The sequence below is a fragment of the Zalophus californianus genome, chromosome 10 (assembly GCF_009762305.2).
Source record: "Zalophus californianus isolate mZalCal1 chromosome 10, mZalCal1.pri.v2, whole genome shotgun sequence".
NCBI classification, from domain to species: Eukaryota; Metazoa; Chordata; class Mammalia; order Carnivora; family Otariidae; genus Zalophus; species Zalophus californianus.
This window is the reverse complement of record NC_045604.1, coordinates 107999292-108019923: the sequence shown is the minus strand read 5'-3', so window position 1 is coordinate 108019923 and position 20632 is coordinate 107999292. Positions and strand designations below refer to the sequence as shown.

The following is a 20632-nucleotide window of genomic DNA, read 5'->3' as shown; positions in this document are numbered from 1 at the left end:
CTCCCACGTGGCTAATGTCTGCCCCAGGAACGTGATGGGGGAAGGAGAGCCGAGGACTAACATTTGCTGTGATTGGAATAAACTGATAACCAGGAATTTAGAGTTCAGTATTTGATTCCCCAAGCACATGCTGATTCTCATGCGAAGACAGAGGAATCCTGACAAGAGGAAAGGCTGAAGGAATTCACTGGAAAATTCATGAATCACACACTCTTGCGCTAATTATAAAAAAAAAAAAAAAAAAGACTTGTAGTAAGTGCCCATCTGTGACAAATATTAACCAGGGCTTGTGCTGGCAAGGAGGTGACCCAATTTCCCAGTCCTGCAGATGCGCTGAACCAGTCACCAAATCATTGCTCTCTGCGTTCTGCACAGTATTTGAATCACTCATCTTTCTGCGGAGATCCAGCAAGGCTCTAATCTTATCCTGATTGTGCAAAAATAGAAACAAGTGCAGATGAATGTGATAAAGATTCCCCTAGTACCAAGAAAGGGGCGGGAGCTGCGTACCTCATTATTTAAAGGCATTCATATAAACAAATTAAGTTAATTTGGGGTTCTGTTTTGTGTGAGGGAAGGATGCTTATATAATTATTAGCTTCTACTCCTGCTAAGTGAACATGATAAAGATCTTCAGCGATAGCTATTTCCAATCCAAGTTCATCCTTTCTTCGGTGCCTGTCCATAGCACTGTCCATGTGCTGCAAATAGACCCTTTGTCCATCTATCCATCTCTCTAGACTGCATCAATCCTCTGTCTGCCCAGGATCCCCCTGGAGGGATAGGGGAGGATGGGGCTTAGGCCACAGAATAGATGCCCATTTTTTCTTTCCAGGAATACGGTTTTGTCATTTGTATGCACCAACTTATAATATAAGTTCACTTTTCCTCTTTATTGCACAGTAGAAGATAAGCAAACATTTATTAAGAAACTTCAATGTGCCAGGCAACGTGCTAATGTGCAAGGAATTTTTTTTGCTATTATAAACATTTTTGTTGTGAAATATAACACACGTAAGGAAAGGTGAAACTCCTATGTAGTCACCAGGAGGTAAAGAAATAGAACATCGCCAGACCCCAAAAGACCCCTACATTCATCCGCCCAATCACAATCTTTCCCAGCCGCCTTCCCGGGTAACCACTCTCCTCTTATTGTAATCATTTCTTTGCTTTTATTCATAGTTTTATTAATGAAGTATGAATCCTTAAGTATATGGTTCTCTTTTGCCTGTGTTTGAACTTTCTGTAGGAGGAACTAAACAGTATGTACTATTTTGCATCTGAGTTTTTCTAACTCAACATTATGTTTCTGAGATTTATCCACATTATTGTGTTGTGGCTATAGTTCATTTATTTTTATTGTTTGAGTAGTAGTCTTTGTATGACTATACCTCAATTTATCCATTCATAGACATTTGAATGTTCCACTTTGGGGCTAATATAAGCATTATGTTAAACTGCATTTTTACTAATATGAGCATTATATTAAACTGCATTTTCTGATTACTGATAGGGTATTACTTTGGCTCTTTGGGATCCCTTTAGCGAAGTGCATATGCAATGTTTTGGGTTTCTTCATTTTTCTATGGGATTTTCTGTCTTTCTTACGGATTTACAGGCATTCATTACGTAGTTTGGATATGAGCTGTCGGATTTTTTCCCCAATTTTTTTATTGTGGCAAAATATGCGTAACATAAAATTTACCGTCTTAACCACCGTTAAGTGTAAAGTCAGTGGTATTAAATACATTCATAATGTTATGCTTCACCACCATCATCCATCTCCAGAACTCATTTCATCATGTAAAACAAACTCTGTACCCATTCAACAACTTCCCATTGTCTCCTTCCCCCAGCCCCTGGCAATCACCATTCTGCTTTCTGTCTCTGTGAATTTGACTATTCCAGAGACCTCATATAAGTGGAATCATACAATATTTGTCTTTTTGTAACTGGCCTGTTTCGCTTAACATGATATCCTTAAGATTAATCCACGTTGCAGCAGGTGTCAGAATTTTCTCCCCTTTTAAGGCTGAATGATACTCCATTGTTGGAGAGACCATACTTGGCTAATCCATTCCTCCGTTGATGGACATCTGGCTTGCTTCCATGTTTTAGCTATTGTAAATAAGGCTGTTGTGAACACAGGTGGACAAATCCCTCTTCAAGACCCTGCTCTTGATTCTTTTGGGTAGATACACAAAAGTGGAATTGTTGGATGATATGGTAATTCTATTTTTATTTTTTGAGGAATCACCGCACTGGTTTCCATAATGGCCATACCATTTTACATTCCTACCAACAGTGTAAAAGGGTTCCAATTTCTCCACATCCTCACCATCACTTGTGTTTTCTGGTTTTTGATAGCAGCCATCCTAGTGTCCGTGAAGTAGTATCTCATTGTGGCTTTGATAATGCATTTCCCTGATGACTGACATTGATCATCCTTTCATGTGCATGTTGGCCATTTGTAGGTCCCTGGAAAATGTCTATTCAAGTCCTTTGTCCATTATTGAATCAGGCTGTTTGGCAAAGAATTTTAAAAGGTGGATAAGGTATGGTCCCTGCATTTTTGTGGCTCGTGTCTGGTAGTGGAAACCATCACATAAGCAAATAACATATAAATAAGGCAGAAGAGCCACAGTAAGGTCTTCCCTTTCTTGTGGACATCAATATGCTATCGGTGTCCATGGACAAGCGGAAGGGTTTGACCGCTTCACCTGGATGCATGTGGAAAACTAAACGAAACAAAACAAAAAACTTGCACATGCCTTAAGCAGCAAGTTTCTAAAGAGTTTCAGAAACGAGCTGTGATCCATTCAGAAACATCACCAATTTAAATTTGATACTCAGGATGTATGGTTGGTAACTTTATTTCTCATAAGGCAGCCCCAAAACCTTTGCTTTTTAAAAGACTCGAGCAGCTTTCTCAACAAGCCACATCTATTTCTGCTGTGAGTTTTTATCTTAGGTTGTCACTTAGAGGTATAATAAATTTAGACATTGCCGTTTTCTCAGCAAGCAAAGTCTGTGATGTCTTAACCAAGCACAGGACAGGACTGCCATGCCTCCCTCTAATAAGTGAGAGTCTTTGGAATCAAATGGGAATACAGTTTTATTCTGAGGAAAGTACTAGCTGCAAAGGAGAAAAACTGTACTTTCTACAGTTGCATTTGTGGATTATGGTTGGATTCCCTACTCATTGATGAACACTAAGAATCTTGAATATTGTTATCCCAAATAAACTATATTGCATCTGAATGGAATATTTTGATAATAAAGGGTTGGTCGTAGGAGAATGCCTTCCTTCAAAAAAGGGTAGAGCTAAGAATCATTAGAGATGTTTCATGGAACCCATCAGCTAATGCATCCTTCGCCTAAAGGAGTTTCCATACTCCGAAGGCAATCCTTTGCAGAATAATTCCTATTTAAGCAGGAGGGGGAAGGGGGTGGGAGATTGGTGCCAACAATGAATGACTCAGGCAAGCTATGAACTTGCCAGTGCCTGCAATACAGTATTGGGGTAGCACTAGGGTTTTCTCTTTTTTTTTTTTGACAAAGAGCTATTTCTCTTCTTATTGAAAAGAATTGGACTGCAGGTTCAAAAGAAAGAGTTGCCAATTTGACCCCCAATCACTCAGCTTAGAACATTCCTGGGGTTTTGATAGAAGAGTACCTATAGTTAGGAAGCCAGATTTATGGCCGCAGGCAAAGAGAAAGAATACCTGGTTATTACGGTAGGTATACTCCTTGGAAATCCTTCTAGAGAAGTCCTATAAAAATCACTTTGAAGCCTCCCACATCTGCACCTGTGTCTTCACCTTCCCAACAGTAATGGCGGAGGGCCCCTTCATCAAAAAAATCACCTTCAAGCCTCCTTTGGATCCTGATATCTTGATGACCCAAACATTACCTTCCCTACCTTTCCTTAAGACTATAGACGTGTCACAAACTCTTTAACAATCACCAGAGTTTCCTTTCCTTGAAATGCACAGAGAACTAAGAACCCAAGGCATATAAGAACCAGGGTAAACCCAGAACAATTAATTCCCTAGCAATCCTCCCATTAGGGATACAACTGGGAGTGGGTTTGGCATCAGCAGACTGAGCTTAAATATCCTCCTGTTTGCTGGCTATGTGATCATGGGTGATTCCCTTACATCTCTGAGCTTCAATTTCTTCTTCTATAAAATAGATATAATACCAACATCATGCTTTTATAAGAATTACTGGCATGGAAGATGTTATCTGTGAAAACCCTTTGTAAAAGTGTCATTTAAATAATTGTTCTTAATCTAGGGGTGCTTGTATCTAAACCTGCAGCCTTCCAGAGAAGACTTCCCTTTATAAATTTACTCAACTGAATGTGTAGGTAGTAACCAGAACTTTATAAATAATACAAGTTCCCATAAGTTTTAATTATTGTTAAATGTTATGATTCTCCCACTCCCCCATCTGCCCCTGCAAACAAAACAAAACAAAACAAAACAAAAAAAGCGTTCTAAACAATCACATTTCTCAAAAACAAGCAAATCAGAGATATGGAATCTTTTCCCTTTTATGATTCACCCGAACCAAGCGAAAGGGTGTTTACTTTAGAGAAGAGAAACTCACACACTGAAACACCTTTTTATTACTGGTAACTCCCAAGTCATTCACCAGACTTTCATTGTGTGGAGTTATGCCTCAGGAGTTTAGGACTCAAATTCATATTTGTGCAATACACCATGAGATTACACAATTCTAATGTCTTTGAGGTTTTCTATTTTTAATTATAATTAAAACACTACCAGTGACAGAATTGGGACTCCCCCTCTCCTCTAGCCAGAGGTTATCAACTTGGTGGATAGTCTCCCAGAACGTTTTTTCTATACATATATTACCAGATATATAATATTCTCACAAATAATAATATATATACACTGGCATTTCTTCATTCAGTTTAAGACATTATCTGTTTCCCCATTATGGAAGATAAGGAGTTCCCTCCTCCTGACTCCATTTTGGTACTTGCTTTGTATTTTTGCTTCTTCTATTTGTACTTTAAAATTATTTGAGCTGGTGTTTGCTCTTCCACCAGCCCATAACTCATGATGCCCTCCACATTAGATGAAGATATCAATACCCTTACCTTCTCTTATAGTTGTCCTCTATACTCCCACCTCCATATTTATCAGCTGAACCCTGATAATGTCAAGGATGACAACATTCACATTCTCTTCTGCAAGCAGAGTTGACTTCCCTGTTTTGTCTGCTGGTTCCACGAGTTGATTGTTGCAGGACAAGATTAAAATCACACCACATTTTGGTTTGCTTCCTGTTTGGCCGTGAGTTTCTTACATAATTTTTTACCTGTTATTTTTTTTTTTAAGATTTTATTTATTTGACAGAGAGAGAGACAGCGAGAGAGGGAACACAAGCAGGGGGAGTGGGAGAGGGAGAAGCAGGCTTCCCGTGGAGCAGGGAGCCCGATGCGGGGCTCGATCCCAGGACGCTGGGATCATGACCTGAGCCGAAGGCGGACACTTAACGACTGAGCCACCGAGGCACTCCTTACCTGTTATTTCTAATTGCCTTACTTTCTTCTTATTGATGGAAGAGATTTATGTTTTCTTCATCAAGTTATGAACATAATCTGGCTTCTTAGTCATTCTGTTACTTTGGTCTATTTCATTTCTCTCATTGAAAACATTCTATCTGGAGATGTCTTTCTGTTCTAATAACGAACAAACAGATTTCCAGCCTCACTGTACAGCTGTTATCCTGGGATTGCATTTCAATGGACTTCTGAGTTGATTCCACTATTTCTTGTATCTTATGTTTTTCTTTTTGGTGATGATGGGGGGGGGTGTGGGTAAGATTGTTTTCACCCTTTTCTGATGGTGTACATTCTCAAGTAGCTTACTTAGAATGTACTTGAAAGGTAACCCTCCTGAGTTTATATCTGAAAATACCATTGTGCCTTATATGACTATAGAATTCTCAGTTGTAATTTTCCCTCAGAACGTTCAAGGCTTTGGGGCGCCTGGGTGGCTCAATCAGTTAAGCATCTGCTTTTGGCTCAGGTCATGATCCCAGGGTCCTGGGATCGAGCCCCACATTGGGCTCCCTGCTCAGCAGGGATCCTGCTTCTCCCAGCTCTTGCTCTCTCTCTCAAATAAATAAAATCGTAAAAAAAAATAATAACTTTCCAGGCTTTGTCCCATTATATTCTACCATTCAGTACCCCCAGAGAGAAATCTGATGTTAATCTCATTCTTTTGTACATAACATTGTTTCTGTCTGGAAATTTTTTGGATCTTCTATTTATTCTTGGTCTGAAATTTCACATTGAATGTAGATATTCATCTTTTTCTCATTTATTCAGCTTTGCGTTCCAAATGAGTCCTTCAACTCAGAGATTCCTTCAACCTAGAGATGCCTTCAATTCTGATAAATTTTCTTTTCTGATTTCTTTGATAATATCTCCCCCTGTGTTTCCTCACTCCATTTTTTACTTTTTTTTTTTTTTTTTGGAACTCCAGTTATTCAGATGGTGGGCCTCCCAAATTGATCCTCTCTCATTTTTCTCCCAACTTTTTCATCTCTGTTCCTTTCTAGTCTATAGTCTGAAATCTTTCCTTATGTTTATCTTCAAACCCTTCCCTTGAATTTTGTCCCGATAATTATTCAATCTCTGAGATGGTTCCTGTTTCATAGCATCTTCTTGTTTAATGCCTGCAGTCCCTATCTTCTCAAATCTGTTGAAATATAGAGTAATTCCTCTAGCTTCTCTGAGTTATGTCTGTTTCTCCTGGGGACAGTTGTTTCATTCACCTTGGTCTTTCTCTTTTATCAGGCTGGTTTTCTTCTTGTGCCTGATCATGCATACTTAAGAATGAGAGCCTAGGTTAATTTTTCTGGACAAATGGTTCCGATTTCTTAATATATACACACACACACACACACACACACATATATATACACACATCTGTGTGTTCCCATTAGGATTCTCCTATGAATAGATTAGCTGACTGGGTGTCCCACAGAGTGATAAAAGATTTAACTAGGTGGGTAAGAAGAAATGCATTCTGATTCTTGATCTTGTGTACATGACTTCTTTTTACTCTCTTGAAATTTGTAAGATCTTTTCTTTTCCCAGTTCTGAAATTCTACAATGATGTGCTTTGGCAAAGGTTAATTTTAATCCATTTTTCTGGGCTACCCACTGGAAACTTTAAATTCGGAAATGCCTACTTCTGCTTTGGAAAATACTCTTGAATTATTTCTCTGATAATTTTCTATCCTTTGTTTCATTCTCTACTTCTGGAATGCCTCTATTCAGATTTTGGATCTCCTAGACTTCCAGATTTATATAACCTCATCTTTTCTATGTTTTTATCTTTGTCATCTTGCTCTACTGTATGGGAGATTTCCTCAACTTCATCATCCAACCCTACTGTTGAATTGTTCACTTCTACTATCATTTTTAATTTCCAAAAGTCCTTTTTGATTTTGGACTTTTAAAAAGAGCATCTTATTTTTGCTTCATGGAAGCGATATCTCATCTCTTGAGTATGCTGGTATTGTTTTTTGTTTAATTTTCTTTCCTTTGCTTGGCTTTTCTTTCAAATCCCCTACCAGCACTATTTGTTTTCGTCTCTATTATGTCAGAAGGCTTCCTCAAATGTCTGGTGGTTCTTGATCTATTTATTTAAGTGAGGTACTAAAAAGCTGATCAGAAGTGGGTACCTTGGGGTAATCTAGTTGGGTTGTTTCCTTGTGGAACTCACAACGTCAGTGTCTTTAGGTCTTTCCTCTTGGGAAGGTCATATTTCCCAGAGAAAGATCTTCTAGGCTCTTGTGTGGAAGATATACACCTGTCTGGTAGCATTCCATTTACCCAGTAGGGTGTGGGGTAAGTGGGGGCTCACCATTCCCTAAGCAATTTACTTAATCCCCCTGCACTCAGCATGAATCTACTTTTAACCTTGCCCAATGTATTCTACTACAGAGACCTTTTTTTTTTTACCCAATTGAGGAAACAAACTTCCAGTTTACTATCCGGGGAGGGAAGGGTCAGATAATCAGCTTTGGGGAGTAAAAGGATATAATGGTTTTAAAATTTTTTTTAATTATTGGGGAATTCCTATGTTCACGGGGGAAAAAAACAGAAGGGTATAATACCCACCCCCCATGGCCCCATCACCAGATCCACCAGCCATTATCACACTGCAGGTTCTACCCTATATCTCTCTCCCTCTTCCATTTCCCTTATCCCATATTACTTTGAAACAAATTTCAAACATCATTCCATCTGAAATCATCCAGTACATACCACTGAAAGATAAGGACTTTTTAATAAACATAACCTCTACATGATCATTCAACCTTAAAAAATTACCTGTTTTGATATCAAACCTCCATTCAATGTTCAAACTTCTAGTTGTCTGTCATATGTTTTATTTATTTTACATTTGTTTATTACAATCAGAATAGAACTAATAATCCACACATTCTGGCTGGTTAAATCTCTAAGTTTCCCTCATGTGCAATTTTTTCACTGGAATTTATTCAATGAGGAAACAGAATAGCCTTGCCGAGTTTCTTAGAGTCTGGATTTTGCTGATTGCATCTCTGAGGTGTAGTTTAACACTTTTCTCTGTCTTCTGTATTTCCTGTAGGTTGGTAGTTGGATCTAGAGGTTTAATTGCTTCTATGGGTCTATCTTCTAGTTCATTAATTCTTTCCTGTCTGCTCCATTCTGATGTTGAGCCCATCTAGTAAACTTTAATTTCCATTATTTTATTTTTTAGTTCTAAAATTTCCATTTGGTTCTTCAACTCTTCTTTTTCTTTGCTGAGACTTCACTGACCCTAGGCTATCATCTGAATGATGTCTTTTAAAATGTGAACACATGGTAGAGTGGCAGAGTGGGGTAGTCAGCCTCCAAGGTGGCTCCCAATGATCCCTGTTTCCTCGTCTTCACATTCTTGTGCAGCCCCTCCCACATTCTAGCAGGGTTAGTCTGTGTAACTAATAGCATATGGTGGACGTGACAGTATATTAACTTCTGAGATTAGATTATAAAGGACTGTGGCTTCTGTCTTGAGCACTCTTTCTTTCCCACGTACACACTCTTAGATCACTTGCTGTGGGAGAAGCTAGCTCTCCTGTGGTCAGGAGATTCAGGTGGTCTATGGAGAGACCCATGTGATGGAGAACTGAAGTCTCCAGCCAACAGCCATGGACAAACTGAAACCTACTACCTACCACATAAGTGAATTTTGAAGCACATCTACCCCCAGTTAAGCCTTCAGATGAAAATGCAGTTCTAGCAGAAGCTTGAATGTAATCTCATGAGACTTTGAGCCAGACCCACCAGCCAAGCTGTCTCCAGATCCTTGACCGACAAAAAATGTGTGCATTAATAGGGTTTTTTTTTTTTAAGCTGTTAAGTTTTAGCAAAATTTGTTATATAGCAGGTAATACATCAGGGTTTGTACCTGAGTCTCTGCTCTACCACTTAATAAAAGATGCAGCACATACTGAGTAACCTTCTAAGCTCCACTTTCTTTCATTGGAGACTGATGACCATTTTTGCCACACTTAACTTTTCAAGGTTATGAGTTGCACATAATATATGAAAACGTTATACAACTAGTAATTTACCAAACACAACCTCCCTATTTTGCAGATAAAAACCGAAAGCCCAAAGAAATGAGAAGAACTGACAGATGAAGCATTAAGGAACAGAGAAATTATAGGATTTGTCCAGGCTTCAACGGTTTAGAAAAAGAGCCAGGACCAGAACCCACAGCCCACAACTCCACATCTGGTTATTTTTGCTACTATGCCTAAAATATCATGTGCTATTATCATTAAACATGGTCATTCCATGTTTCAGGAACATAGACACCAAGTAAATTATGGATTGTAGGGTAGACGGGAGAATTGCATTTCTTCCATGGTACATGACAAACTTGGGGTTAATGCAAGAGAGTCAGTTGTTCCAATTCAGCCTTTACATCATAAAGCTGACATAGGGACAGTTACTCCTTTCTGCTGCTCTGCCAGTCATCCCAACACACCGCCTCCAAGCACATGGGCACCCAGCCAGAAGGTGACCAACAACACCTCTTTGCACCTAAGCCACGTACAATAGGCAGATAGCTCCTTTAAAAACAAAACAAAACAAAACAAAAAAAACCTCGCTAGACAAGTTGGTATCAGTATCTCTACACTACAAATGCTCCTTTGTTATGCAATTTTAGTAAAAATAGTTGACTGGGAGAGAAGAAAAAAGGCTAATAGTATTTTGAGCCAACAAGGTCAGACCATTTGGGCAATGACTAACCTCTACAGGGTTTCAAACTTTTTTCATTAAAAACCTTTTTTAAGGTATTTTTGTAAACCACCTTACCTTCTGCCTTCCCCTCAACTTCAGTCTTCTGAAGGGGGGGAAAGGGGGCATTTTAAAATGTTGAAAAAGATAAAAGAAAAAAAAAGGTATATGTGGACTCAAACTGGAAAGTAAACACAAACATAAAAACAGCTGTGTTGATGGGAACACCCTGCTGGCTCAGTCTGTAGGACATGTGACTCTTGATCTCAGGGTCATGAGTTCCAACTCCACATTGGGCATTGAGATTACTTAAAAATAATCAATCCAGAATAGTTGTGTTGAAGTGGTGGGATTTCTTTTCCATTCTTAGTTTTGTTTTTAATTTAAAAAAAATATTTATATAGAATATATAATAACTATTATATATACCATATAGCAATATGTACGATTTGTTATGTTACTTGTGTTTTTAACTTAAGGTTCAAACTTGATACAGTGTCTATCTTGACAAAATGGGATTTAATAGATCTTTTGGATTTAAATAACCTAGTTACAGTTTAGTTTTTCACCCCATGTGTGTCAGTTAAGATTCTTCAGTTGCAAGCAACAGAAACTAATTCTGGCTACTTAAAAAATCTGTTGTAAGAGTATGGGAGAGCAGGGGCACCTGGGTGGCTCAGTCAGTTGAGTGACCAGCTTTGGATTTTCATTCGCGTTGTGATCTCAGGGTCATGGGGTTGAGCCCTACACATCAGGCTCTGCACTCAGCAGAGTCTGCTTGTCCCTCTTCCTCTGCTCCTCCTGCTGCACTCATGCTTGCATTCTCTAATAAGTAAATGGATAAATAAAATATTTAAAAAAAAAAAAAAGGAGTATGGGGGAGCAGACAGGACCAAAGGCAAGCCTTGGAGAAGCAAAGGCAGGTAACCACTGAGAAGGTCTACTCCACTGGGTGTAAGGTCCTGCTGCTGGAGTAAATGAACACTTGCCAATTATTTGTTTCTTCTGCACTCGATCCCTGGGTCTAAGATGCAAAGTCCTTGTCAAGTGGGATTCTGCTTGGTCAGAGATGTACCAAGCTAGGATGTCCCGAGTTGATGAACGAAAGAGGGAGTTGAAAAGGATTTCCATGTAGGAGAGCAAAACACTGAGGATCCCATCCCACCAACACAGCTCTCAGCAGCGAGCATGGTTACTCCAGAAGTTGATGAGGATGCTTACTGGAATATCTAATGTCCACTAAATCGCAGATTTGTTCTCACCACTCGATGAGATGTTTGGGAGAACATGAGTGGTCTTCCAGCAGTATTTTAGATGGACTCCCACACAGCTTTCCTCCTCACTTGTCAAGGACCAGCAAAGACCTGCTTTGGGCATGACATTTTGGTGTGATGCTTTAGAGCCACAGTAGAACTTGATCCACCTCTACACTCAGATAACACAAATCAAGTCCAAGCCTCCTTAAAGTGTACCCCACGTCCATCACAACGCTGCCTAGTATCGTATTCCTAGGTCCTTCCCAACCTACTCTCACTCTCCTTTTAACTATTGTCCACACGGCTTTCCCTGAAGAATGTTCTGTATTAACGGGCATTTCATGACAATGAAAAGGAAAGGGGAAAGAAATATAAGAATTGCTGGTTAAACCAAGTCTACAAGTCAAGATTTGTCTAGATAGCTATAGACCGTTCTACTCTGTTCTCAGGGTCTTCAAGATCCTTAAAGGTAACCGCTGAACCACACATTCTTAGGAGATGACTTCCACATGACTTTAAGACATAAGCAGTTTAAAACAGCATTTTTGATAGATGGAGGTGAAGGTGTCGACAATTTTATTAACATTTAGTTTAAAAAGCTTTACACCTGTGCCATGCCAAGACATAGAAGGTTCTTAAAGCAGTTACCCATTAGGGTTTGCTCCTTGGTTTAGGACTCGTGGGGTCTTGGTATTGTTTTGTTAAGCGGTTTAAGAATTCATGATCTTGGTCCAGGGCTGGTAATACTGTGCCACTTTCTTCTCCCTTCAGGGAAGAAGAGACAGGATTATACCTGTAGGCTCTCAGCATATTATTGCTGCACAGTTGACTCCTTAACATCTTCTGTGGTTTAGCAATTTGCTCTAAAATTGGCCTCAAGTCTCTCTCAGAGGAGAGGAGCATGGAAACATTGCTCAGGCTGGATCTTAAATGCAGTGTGTGTGTGTGGTAAAACATACATACCATAAAATTTTCCATTTTTAACCATTTGCTCAGAGGCATTATGTTCACATTTCTGTGCAACTACTACCATCCATCTGCAGAACTTTGTCATTTCAAACTGAAGCTCTGCACCTATTAAACACTAGCTCCCTATTTCCTTCTCTCCCCCAGCTCCTGGCCCTCACCATTCTACTGCGTGTCTGAGTTTGACTCTTCTAGGTCCCTGATGTAAGTGAAAGTGCACACTATTTGTGTTCTTATGTCTGGCTTATTTTTAAGTGCAGTTTTGATACACAGAACAGTGCCCTTATGGTGAGTAAGGACACAGCATATGTAGCTGTTACTTCCAAATCAGAAGTCTTTAGCCCGGAGCCCTTGGATGAGTCCTAGAGATCTAAACCTCCTTTAAGAGATGGGTTTCCTAAATTACAAGGTGTTCGTAGGAGTCTTAACCCAGAAGATGCCGATTGCTGTTCTGGGTCCTCTCTGCTTCGAGAGCATCCTCTTGGTCCCAAGCCAGTATTGGCTACCTACCGTCAGGTAGCAACACACCACGAACCTGGTCATATTTACTGTATGGCTCTGGATTTTGCTGATTCAAGTTTGATGCCTCACGTGGTGTCAATCACTCTATAAACCCCTAGCCTCCTGGCCACTTAAGAACTTTGAGCTCACCTTCTTCCTCTGAAGAATATCTAATGCAAATGCAACACAAAACCACAACGAGATACCACTTCACACCCATTAGGATGGCTATGATCAAAAAAACCGACAAGAAGTATTGGCAAGGGTGTTGGAAAAATGGGAACCCTCATGCATTGCTGGTGAAAATGTAAAATGGCGCATTCACTATGGATAACAGTATGGTGGTTCCTCAAAAATTAAAAATAGAACTACCCTAAGACCCAACAATTCTACTTCTGTATATACACTCAGAAGAACTGAAAGCAGGAATTCAGATATTTGTACTTCCATTTTCATAGCAACACGATTCACGAGAGTCAAAAGAACAGTCCAAGTGAATATCTATGACGAATGGATAAACAAAATGTCATCTAGCCACACAGCGGAATATTACTCAACCTAAAATATAAAGGAAATTCTGGCACCTGCTGCAACACGGATGAACCTTGTGGGCCTTATGCTGAGTAAAACGAACCAGTCATAAAAGAACAAATACTGTAGGAGTCTACACTTAGAATAGTCAAATTCACAGAGATGAAAAGTTAAATGGTGGTTGCCAGGGGTTGGGGGGGTGTAGGGAAGAAGGATGGGGAGTTAATGTTTAATGGGGACAGAGGTGCATTTTGCAAAGATGGGAAAGTTCTAGAGAGGATGCTGGTGATGGCCACATGGCAATGTGAAGGCACTTGAGGACCCTGAACTGTACACTCAAAAGTGGTTAAAACGGTAAACTTTTATGTTACACATTATGATACACATTTTATGTTACATATTATAATAAAAAAAATAAAAAATAAAAAGACACCTGGGTGGCTCAGTCAGTTAAACGTCCAACTCTGGATTTCAGCTCAGGTCATGATCTCAGGGTTTAAAGAAGTGTCTAGTGCTGTCTGATCATTATTCCCTGCTCCCACAGAGAAGTTAAAAGCCCTGTTTACAGTTTATTCCAAACCCCATCTTCTGGGAAGAGACAAAATGTGTTAAGTATCAAAATGTTTGTCAAAAGCCGAGCCTGCCTTAGTTGTTTGTGTTTCTCAGTAAAATAAATAAACAAATAAATAAATAAAAATAAATGATCACTTCAGCATCATATCCCGTCCATCTGTCCAACCCCATCAAAAGAAGCAAGGGGTGAGGAGCAAAAAAAACAAAAACAAAAACAAAAACGAAAAACAAAAAAATTCTAAACCAGAGGCAGCAGGACAAGCTTTTTTGGGACTAAAATGGTCTCCAGGAGCCAGGAAGCTGCCACTCAAAGGCGGCCCAGTCAGCATGGATGGGAGAGAAACTCAGAGCTAAGTCACAGAGAGAAGCCCAGCTCACAGGAGGAGCATGGGCACCTGCCCAGTGATCACCGGCTAAGGCGGCGCGCCAGGAGGTGTGGGCACTCCTTTCCACTCTGAAGTCACTTACCTCAGAAAAATGGTTCTCGATAATGTTCAAAGCAGTCAGGGCAACCTGAGGGTTCTCATGGAGTTGCAAAGCCTCAATTTTATCAATGCCACCCATTTCCTCTATCAGAAGACACAGGTTTTCCTTCTCTGAAAGCTTCTCCGCTGCCTGTGGGCGTATAAGGAAAAGCAAGACTCTGGGCAAAAGCCCTTCGGAGGTGGAGCTGCACCCCGGTGGAGTCAGACCAAAGGCTCCTGTTCCAGACTGGCAGCCACAGTTCTTCCCTCATTAAGACTGCAGGATCAGGGACACCTGGGTGGCTCAGTCAGTTAAACGTCCAACTCTGGATTTCAGCTCAGGTCATGATCTCAGGGTTGTGAGATTGAGCCCCATGTTGGGCTCCGTGCTGGGTGAGAATCTTTCTCTCCCTCTCCCCACCCCCTCTTATCTCTCTCCTCTTAAAAAAAAAAAAAAAAAAAAAAAGATTTCAGGATCTTCCTCCCCTTTTAGATAATTATAGTACATATATTTAGGTTTATATCATTTGCACAAAATACAATTTTTGCCAAGTATGCTGCCCTCCATAAATACATTGCTGTTATTGTCTAATAGGTATCTCCCTTATAATTAATGGAAATTGTTTAAAATACAGTTTGAAAGAATGTTCAAGTAATGCTATTTAAATGCAGGGGTTCCGGCCCTGCCCTCACCTCTTAAGGAAAAGCCTTAAGAGGTAAGACTAAGGGGACCCTTAGTAACACCACGGCAAATAACCAGGTCCCTGGAAACAAGTAACATGAGTGGATTTAATCCAATGCGGATCATTGGATTTATCATCTAGGGCTATTCCTTCACTCAAACACTTGTACATATACCGTGGGCAAGGCCTACAAAACTAGAGATCAAGATGTGATTTAGAAAAGGCCTTTTTGTAACTCACGTTCTTGGGGCAGACAGGTAAATAATTGTTGTAGTACAGAAAGCAGAATATAGTAGATGATCAGTGGTTTACGTTATAGAAGATGTGCATAAAAGGCTTGGAAAGTAGCACATGTTCCTGATGAACAATGCTGTGCCAGGGTCAACCATAGGATCATCATGGCGTTCCCAAACCAAGAAGGGGCAAGGACAAAGATGTGAAGGAATACGTGTTGCATATTAGGAGAAGAGGGAGTAATTCAGCTAAACAGTCTATTTGGAGGAAGTGAAGAGAAATAAAGAAAAGGCTTTGGTGTCAACTCCTGAAGGGCTCTGCTCTCTATTTTGTGAGCAGTAATAAGAAAACCCCCTGTGGTTCAAATTAAGCATGATTTAGGCCACACTGTCTACCTGATCAGAGGGTGCACTGTGTGTCTAAACCCTGCCACACCCTAGTCCGATCCGCAAGTCCAAAATGAGGTTTTTGGCTTTGAGTAAAGAAGCCGAGGCAGGACCAATGGGCTAGGTTAGCCTCAGACAGAATGCTGGAGAGTGTGGGATGACCAAGGGCAGTCAGAGCTCTGGAGAAGGATTCTGGATGTCGACACCACAGCAAACGGCCCCAAAGTCACTTCAGAGAATTTCGGCTACACTCTGCCGCCCATCTGAGGCTCTCTCCTGCCTCATCCTCCTAACCTGCTATTAAAGTGCCTCTCTCTGGTCTATCAGATGCGGTTTTCCCAGACTCCCCCCAAGGGGGAAAAAAAAAAATCCCAAATGTTTAGTTCAAATGAAACAGATGAAGTTAAATTTCTAAAGCCCACAAGTGCGCTTTCACAAACGTGTTACGTCGTTTTATGCAACCTTGTCTATGGGCGGCCAAGTCTCTGTTCTTCATCTGTGTGATTTGCTCAATCGTAGGGTCTAATTGGGTGCTCTTTCAGTTCTGTTCCTGACTCAGGTCAGTTCTTTCCAAGACAGTTACATGAAAAGGATGCTTAAAGTGAGCTTTTAAAAGGAGTCCCCTCATGTTACTTTGAAATTTTTCAAACAGCTTAGTTGCATATAAAAGGACCTGAACCAGATGAATATAGCCAGCCCTCAAGATGGCCTCAGATGATCCCTACGTCCTGGTGTTCGACACCCTTGTATAGTTTCCTCCCATGTTGAGTGGGGTTGATCTGTGTAACCAATTGAATGTTGTTGAAATGACTTCCACGGCTAGATTATAAAAGCCATTGGGGCTCCCATCTTGCTTTCCTAGATCATTTGTTCCAGAGGAAGCCGGTTGCCATGATGTGAAGACACACATATGGTCCTATGAAGAGGTCCAGGTAGTGAGAATAACTTTCCAGGCATGTGAGTGAGCCATCGTGGAAGCTGACCCTCCAGCCTCCATCAAGCCTTCAGATGAGACCAGCCCCAGTTGACACCTCGAACCTCCTAAGAAACCCTGAGCCAGAACCATCCAGCTAAGCTGCCCCCAGATTCCTAACCCCAGAAACTAGGTGACATAATAACTGTTTGTTCTAGACCACTAGGGAGTAATCAATTATGCAGCAATATAGAACTGACACCAATGGTTTATGAACACTGGCTTTCTTCCAGAAATAAGGCTTTTCTAGATCTCTAATTCAAGTCTCTGGAGTCAGTGTGAAGATCTATTCCTACTGCTGCTCTTTCGAGCGTATCCTATGTTTTAGCCTTCTAAAAGAGCCGGCCATGTGGTTCATGGACTCTTTCCCCGGCTTCGAACCTTTGACTGGTTTCTCCATCTCACTCAGAGTAAGCTGAAGTTCTCCCACACCTCATGTGATCTGGATGCTCTGAGCCTGACTACCACCTTCTGTCCATTTGCTCCCACTCATCCTCGAGTGCTCTTCCCCAGATATCCACAAGACTCGCTCACTTCACTCCTCTCAGGGCTTTGCATAAATGTTCTTCCTGAGACAAGTTTCTCCTGACGACTACATACAAGGGATCACCATGCTCTCCCCGCTCTGAGCCATCAGTGACGGTCCTTTTAGCAGATAAACTCTCAGCTGTTGTGTCTATTTCCCTCTCCGTTAATACATAAGCTCAATCAGAGCAAGGACGTTGTTCTGTTGTACCCTGAGCATCTGAAACAATGCTGGGCACACGGTCACTCATCTGAAAAATGAAGAGGGACCTTCTTTGAAAGTCCTCTTGTTTTTGTTACCCATAGGATACCAGGAGGAGGGGTAAAGGAGTGGAAAGAGAATCCGCATGTGAGTTTTAAGAACCAAATTAAATGCCTCAAATTTGGAGACTGCTCTTTACAAACCAACCTGCTTAGAAGAGCTCACCTGGAGGATAAAAGAGATAACATCAAGGATGATGATAACAATTTTGGTGTCTTGGATGGTAAGCAGATTCACCAGTGGCTCCAGGACGCCAGCGTGGACAAGCTGGATCAACTGGTCTATGGTGCCTCCAGTTGTGAAGTTAGCCACGGTCCAAACAGCCTCTTTCTGGACTTTAAATTCTCCCTGCAGAAAGAGAACGTTTACATTCTTTATAGATCCTGAGGAACTTAAGTACAGTGATGCTAACTTTGTTCAATTTCTAGGTAGGCTAGGGACAGCCAGGATGGTCTGTGCAATGTACATAGAACACCTCGGCATCCTGCCTCTAGTTCCTGAGCAGAAGACAGCATCTTTGAGAAGCCCAGAAGTAGGCAGGCAGACTTCCGTGGGGCCTTAGAGGGAGGTTTCAAGTTTGAAGTAGTCTCATTTCCTTAGGTCAGGTTATGGGGAAAATAGGCATTATGCTTGGAATTTTAGGTTACAGTGACCTAGGTCAACATTTCTGGTCTTTCTGTCGCAGGAAAACGATGGACAAGAAGCTCCCTAGCTACAAAGCTGAGCACACAGAAGTGACCTCAGGGGACTGAGCCAGTGTCACATGTAAATGATTTAAACAGAGCTCATCCAGTCAAAGGTGACAAAAAGAAATGCTGACCGATAGTAGTTGTCCCAGGCAAGGGAAGTGGGAATCAGGAGGAAGAAGGAAGCTTCATTGTATTTCCACTTTTATATCTGGATTTTCAGTGTATATCACCACTCTAATTGATGTGATTTTTACACTGAAAAGGCCACTTTCTTCAGCGTATATCACCAGAACCTCATATGTTTTTCCTCCTAAAACAAAAACACCCCCCCACCCCCGCTTTTGGCAAGTAGAGGGGATGGCACGTTCTTTTAACACTAAAGATAAGCCAGTATTTACCAGCTCAAGATTTTTTCTGAATATTGGAGCTGTGGGGGATCACCTTTTCATTGAACAATGCCTGTTAAGTCTCCTAGATCTTTAATGGGTTGTCCCAAATGGGATGCCTCTTCTTTTTTCCAGGGAAAGTTAGGAAACCACGGCTTCACAGCTCTGTTGTGATCTCAGTTAATTTGCTTCTTAGCCTGTCTCCGAATTACTGAAGGAGTTCAACACAGGGCCAATCGGAAAATAGCCTCATCACGGACACGGAGCGTACCACTTACGTTTTTCAGCAAAGCCACCAAAGGAGGCAGCATGCCGCAAGCTATTAGCCGCTGGATGTGCTGGTGAGGCCCTGCAGCCACGTTGCTCAAGGCCCAAGCTGCCTCCTTCTGGATGGAGGACTTGGGGTGCATCAGGAGCTGGGGCAGCACGTTCAGCATGCCCGCGTCGATGGCCACCTGGGTCTGGTGATCCATTCCCGTGACGATGTTCCCCACGGTGCGGAGGGAGGGGGTCTGGAAGAGCAAGGCTACACGTGTAACCAAGCATTGCAAACTTATGGTAACAGAAGGGGACCATCACACCAAGCTCTGCGCATTCCCCCATATTTGTTACGCAATGTTGATGGCGCTCGGGGAAACCCGTGAATAACGATTAAATCCATGATCCCTATTAATTCAGCACATCCATGGCCATTTGCCTAGTTTAAAGGTACTTGCTAGCCTCTCAATAGTTCCGGCTCACGTAAGAGAGAGGTCCAGGGATGCCTTTATTAAGAAATAATGCTGCCCTTTTTGTATCCTTACGCTGGGAAAATCGGCAAATTGATTACAGGGTTTATAATGTAATAACTTCTACCGAATTTGTATTTAGCACCAGTGTCAAGTTTCTGTTGTATATTTAATTGGAGCTAATGAGATCCCAACGGCATTTTTTGTTGTTGTTGCTGTATTCACAAACTCCCTCTCAACTCTGAAGGTCCGCAGGATGGATCTGCGATTGGGCTCAAGACAACCATCCTCTGAGGGCTGACTGTGCATTTATTTTTGTTTCTCTGCACCGCAGTGACTGCCCCCACACAGACCATCAACAGTTCTAGAGTTTTCCTAGCCTTTTATGCTGGGTATTTGCTACTCAAGTGAGAGGTGAAGTAGTGCTGTAGGCCCATCACAGCCTTGGCAGGATGACTCCAAATGGGCCCTAGACCCCTCAGGACAAGCAGCTTCTCATAGTCTCCTTGTACCCTCCCTCTCCCCAATACCATCCCCAAACTAACCTTGACGTCTGAGGAATACTATGCTAACCTAGGCATAGAGGATCACTAAGGCTGCATAAATATACAACCCTAGCCACAAAGATCAAAAGGGCCACCCACGTTTCAAGGCATATCTTCAAGAAGCATATTATGTAAGGGACAAGTTTCATATCATAGCAAAGTATTTGATGTTAGTTTTTTTTTTTTTCCACTTTACCTACACTGAAGTAGTCTAATAACAAACTGGGGAGAGGATAAGAGGGAATTTTTTTTTTATACCTGAGTTAAGAAATTCAAATGTTACAAGCTTTATGTTTGTACACACATGTGCGCGCACACACGTGCACACGCACACACCCTGTGTTAGCCAACTTGTTAACATCCACATGCACAGACCCCCAGAAGGAGAGGCCACAAAAGAAGAGTTTACTGGGTGGAGGGATTATTTTAATTTGGTGCTTGTCTAGATTTTCTAGTTATCAGATTAAGACAAGTGAGTTATTTAACATCCACTAGGACTTCAGATCAAAATTAAATTCAAGTCTTAAGCTAGAGAGTAGCAGAGACCAGGGAAATGTAGATGACAAGCTTTGTTCTAGATAAAGTATGAGACCCAACTGTGGAAGA

General features: G+C 41.2%; 1 protein-coding gene across 1 annotated transcript in view; it reads right to left on the bottom strand.

Moving 5' to 3' along the window:
* Window positions 1-12231: 12231 nt before the first annotated feature.
* Window positions 12232-20632, bottom strand: part of KPNA7 (karyopherin subunit alpha 7) — a 28400-nt gene continuing 19999 nt past the window's right edge. Inside the window, exons 8-11 of the mRNA XM_027613421.2 lie at window positions 19032-19265; window positions 17844-18026; window positions 14620-14766; window positions 12232-12345 (exon numbers count right to left, since the gene is read on the bottom strand). Of these exons, the coding sequence (XP_027469222.2) occupies window positions 12232-12345; window positions 14620-14766; window positions 17844-18026; window positions 19032-19265 (678 nt within the window). The remainder of the gene's footprint in view (window positions 12346-14619; window positions 14767-17843; window positions 18027-19031; window positions 19266-20632) is intronic.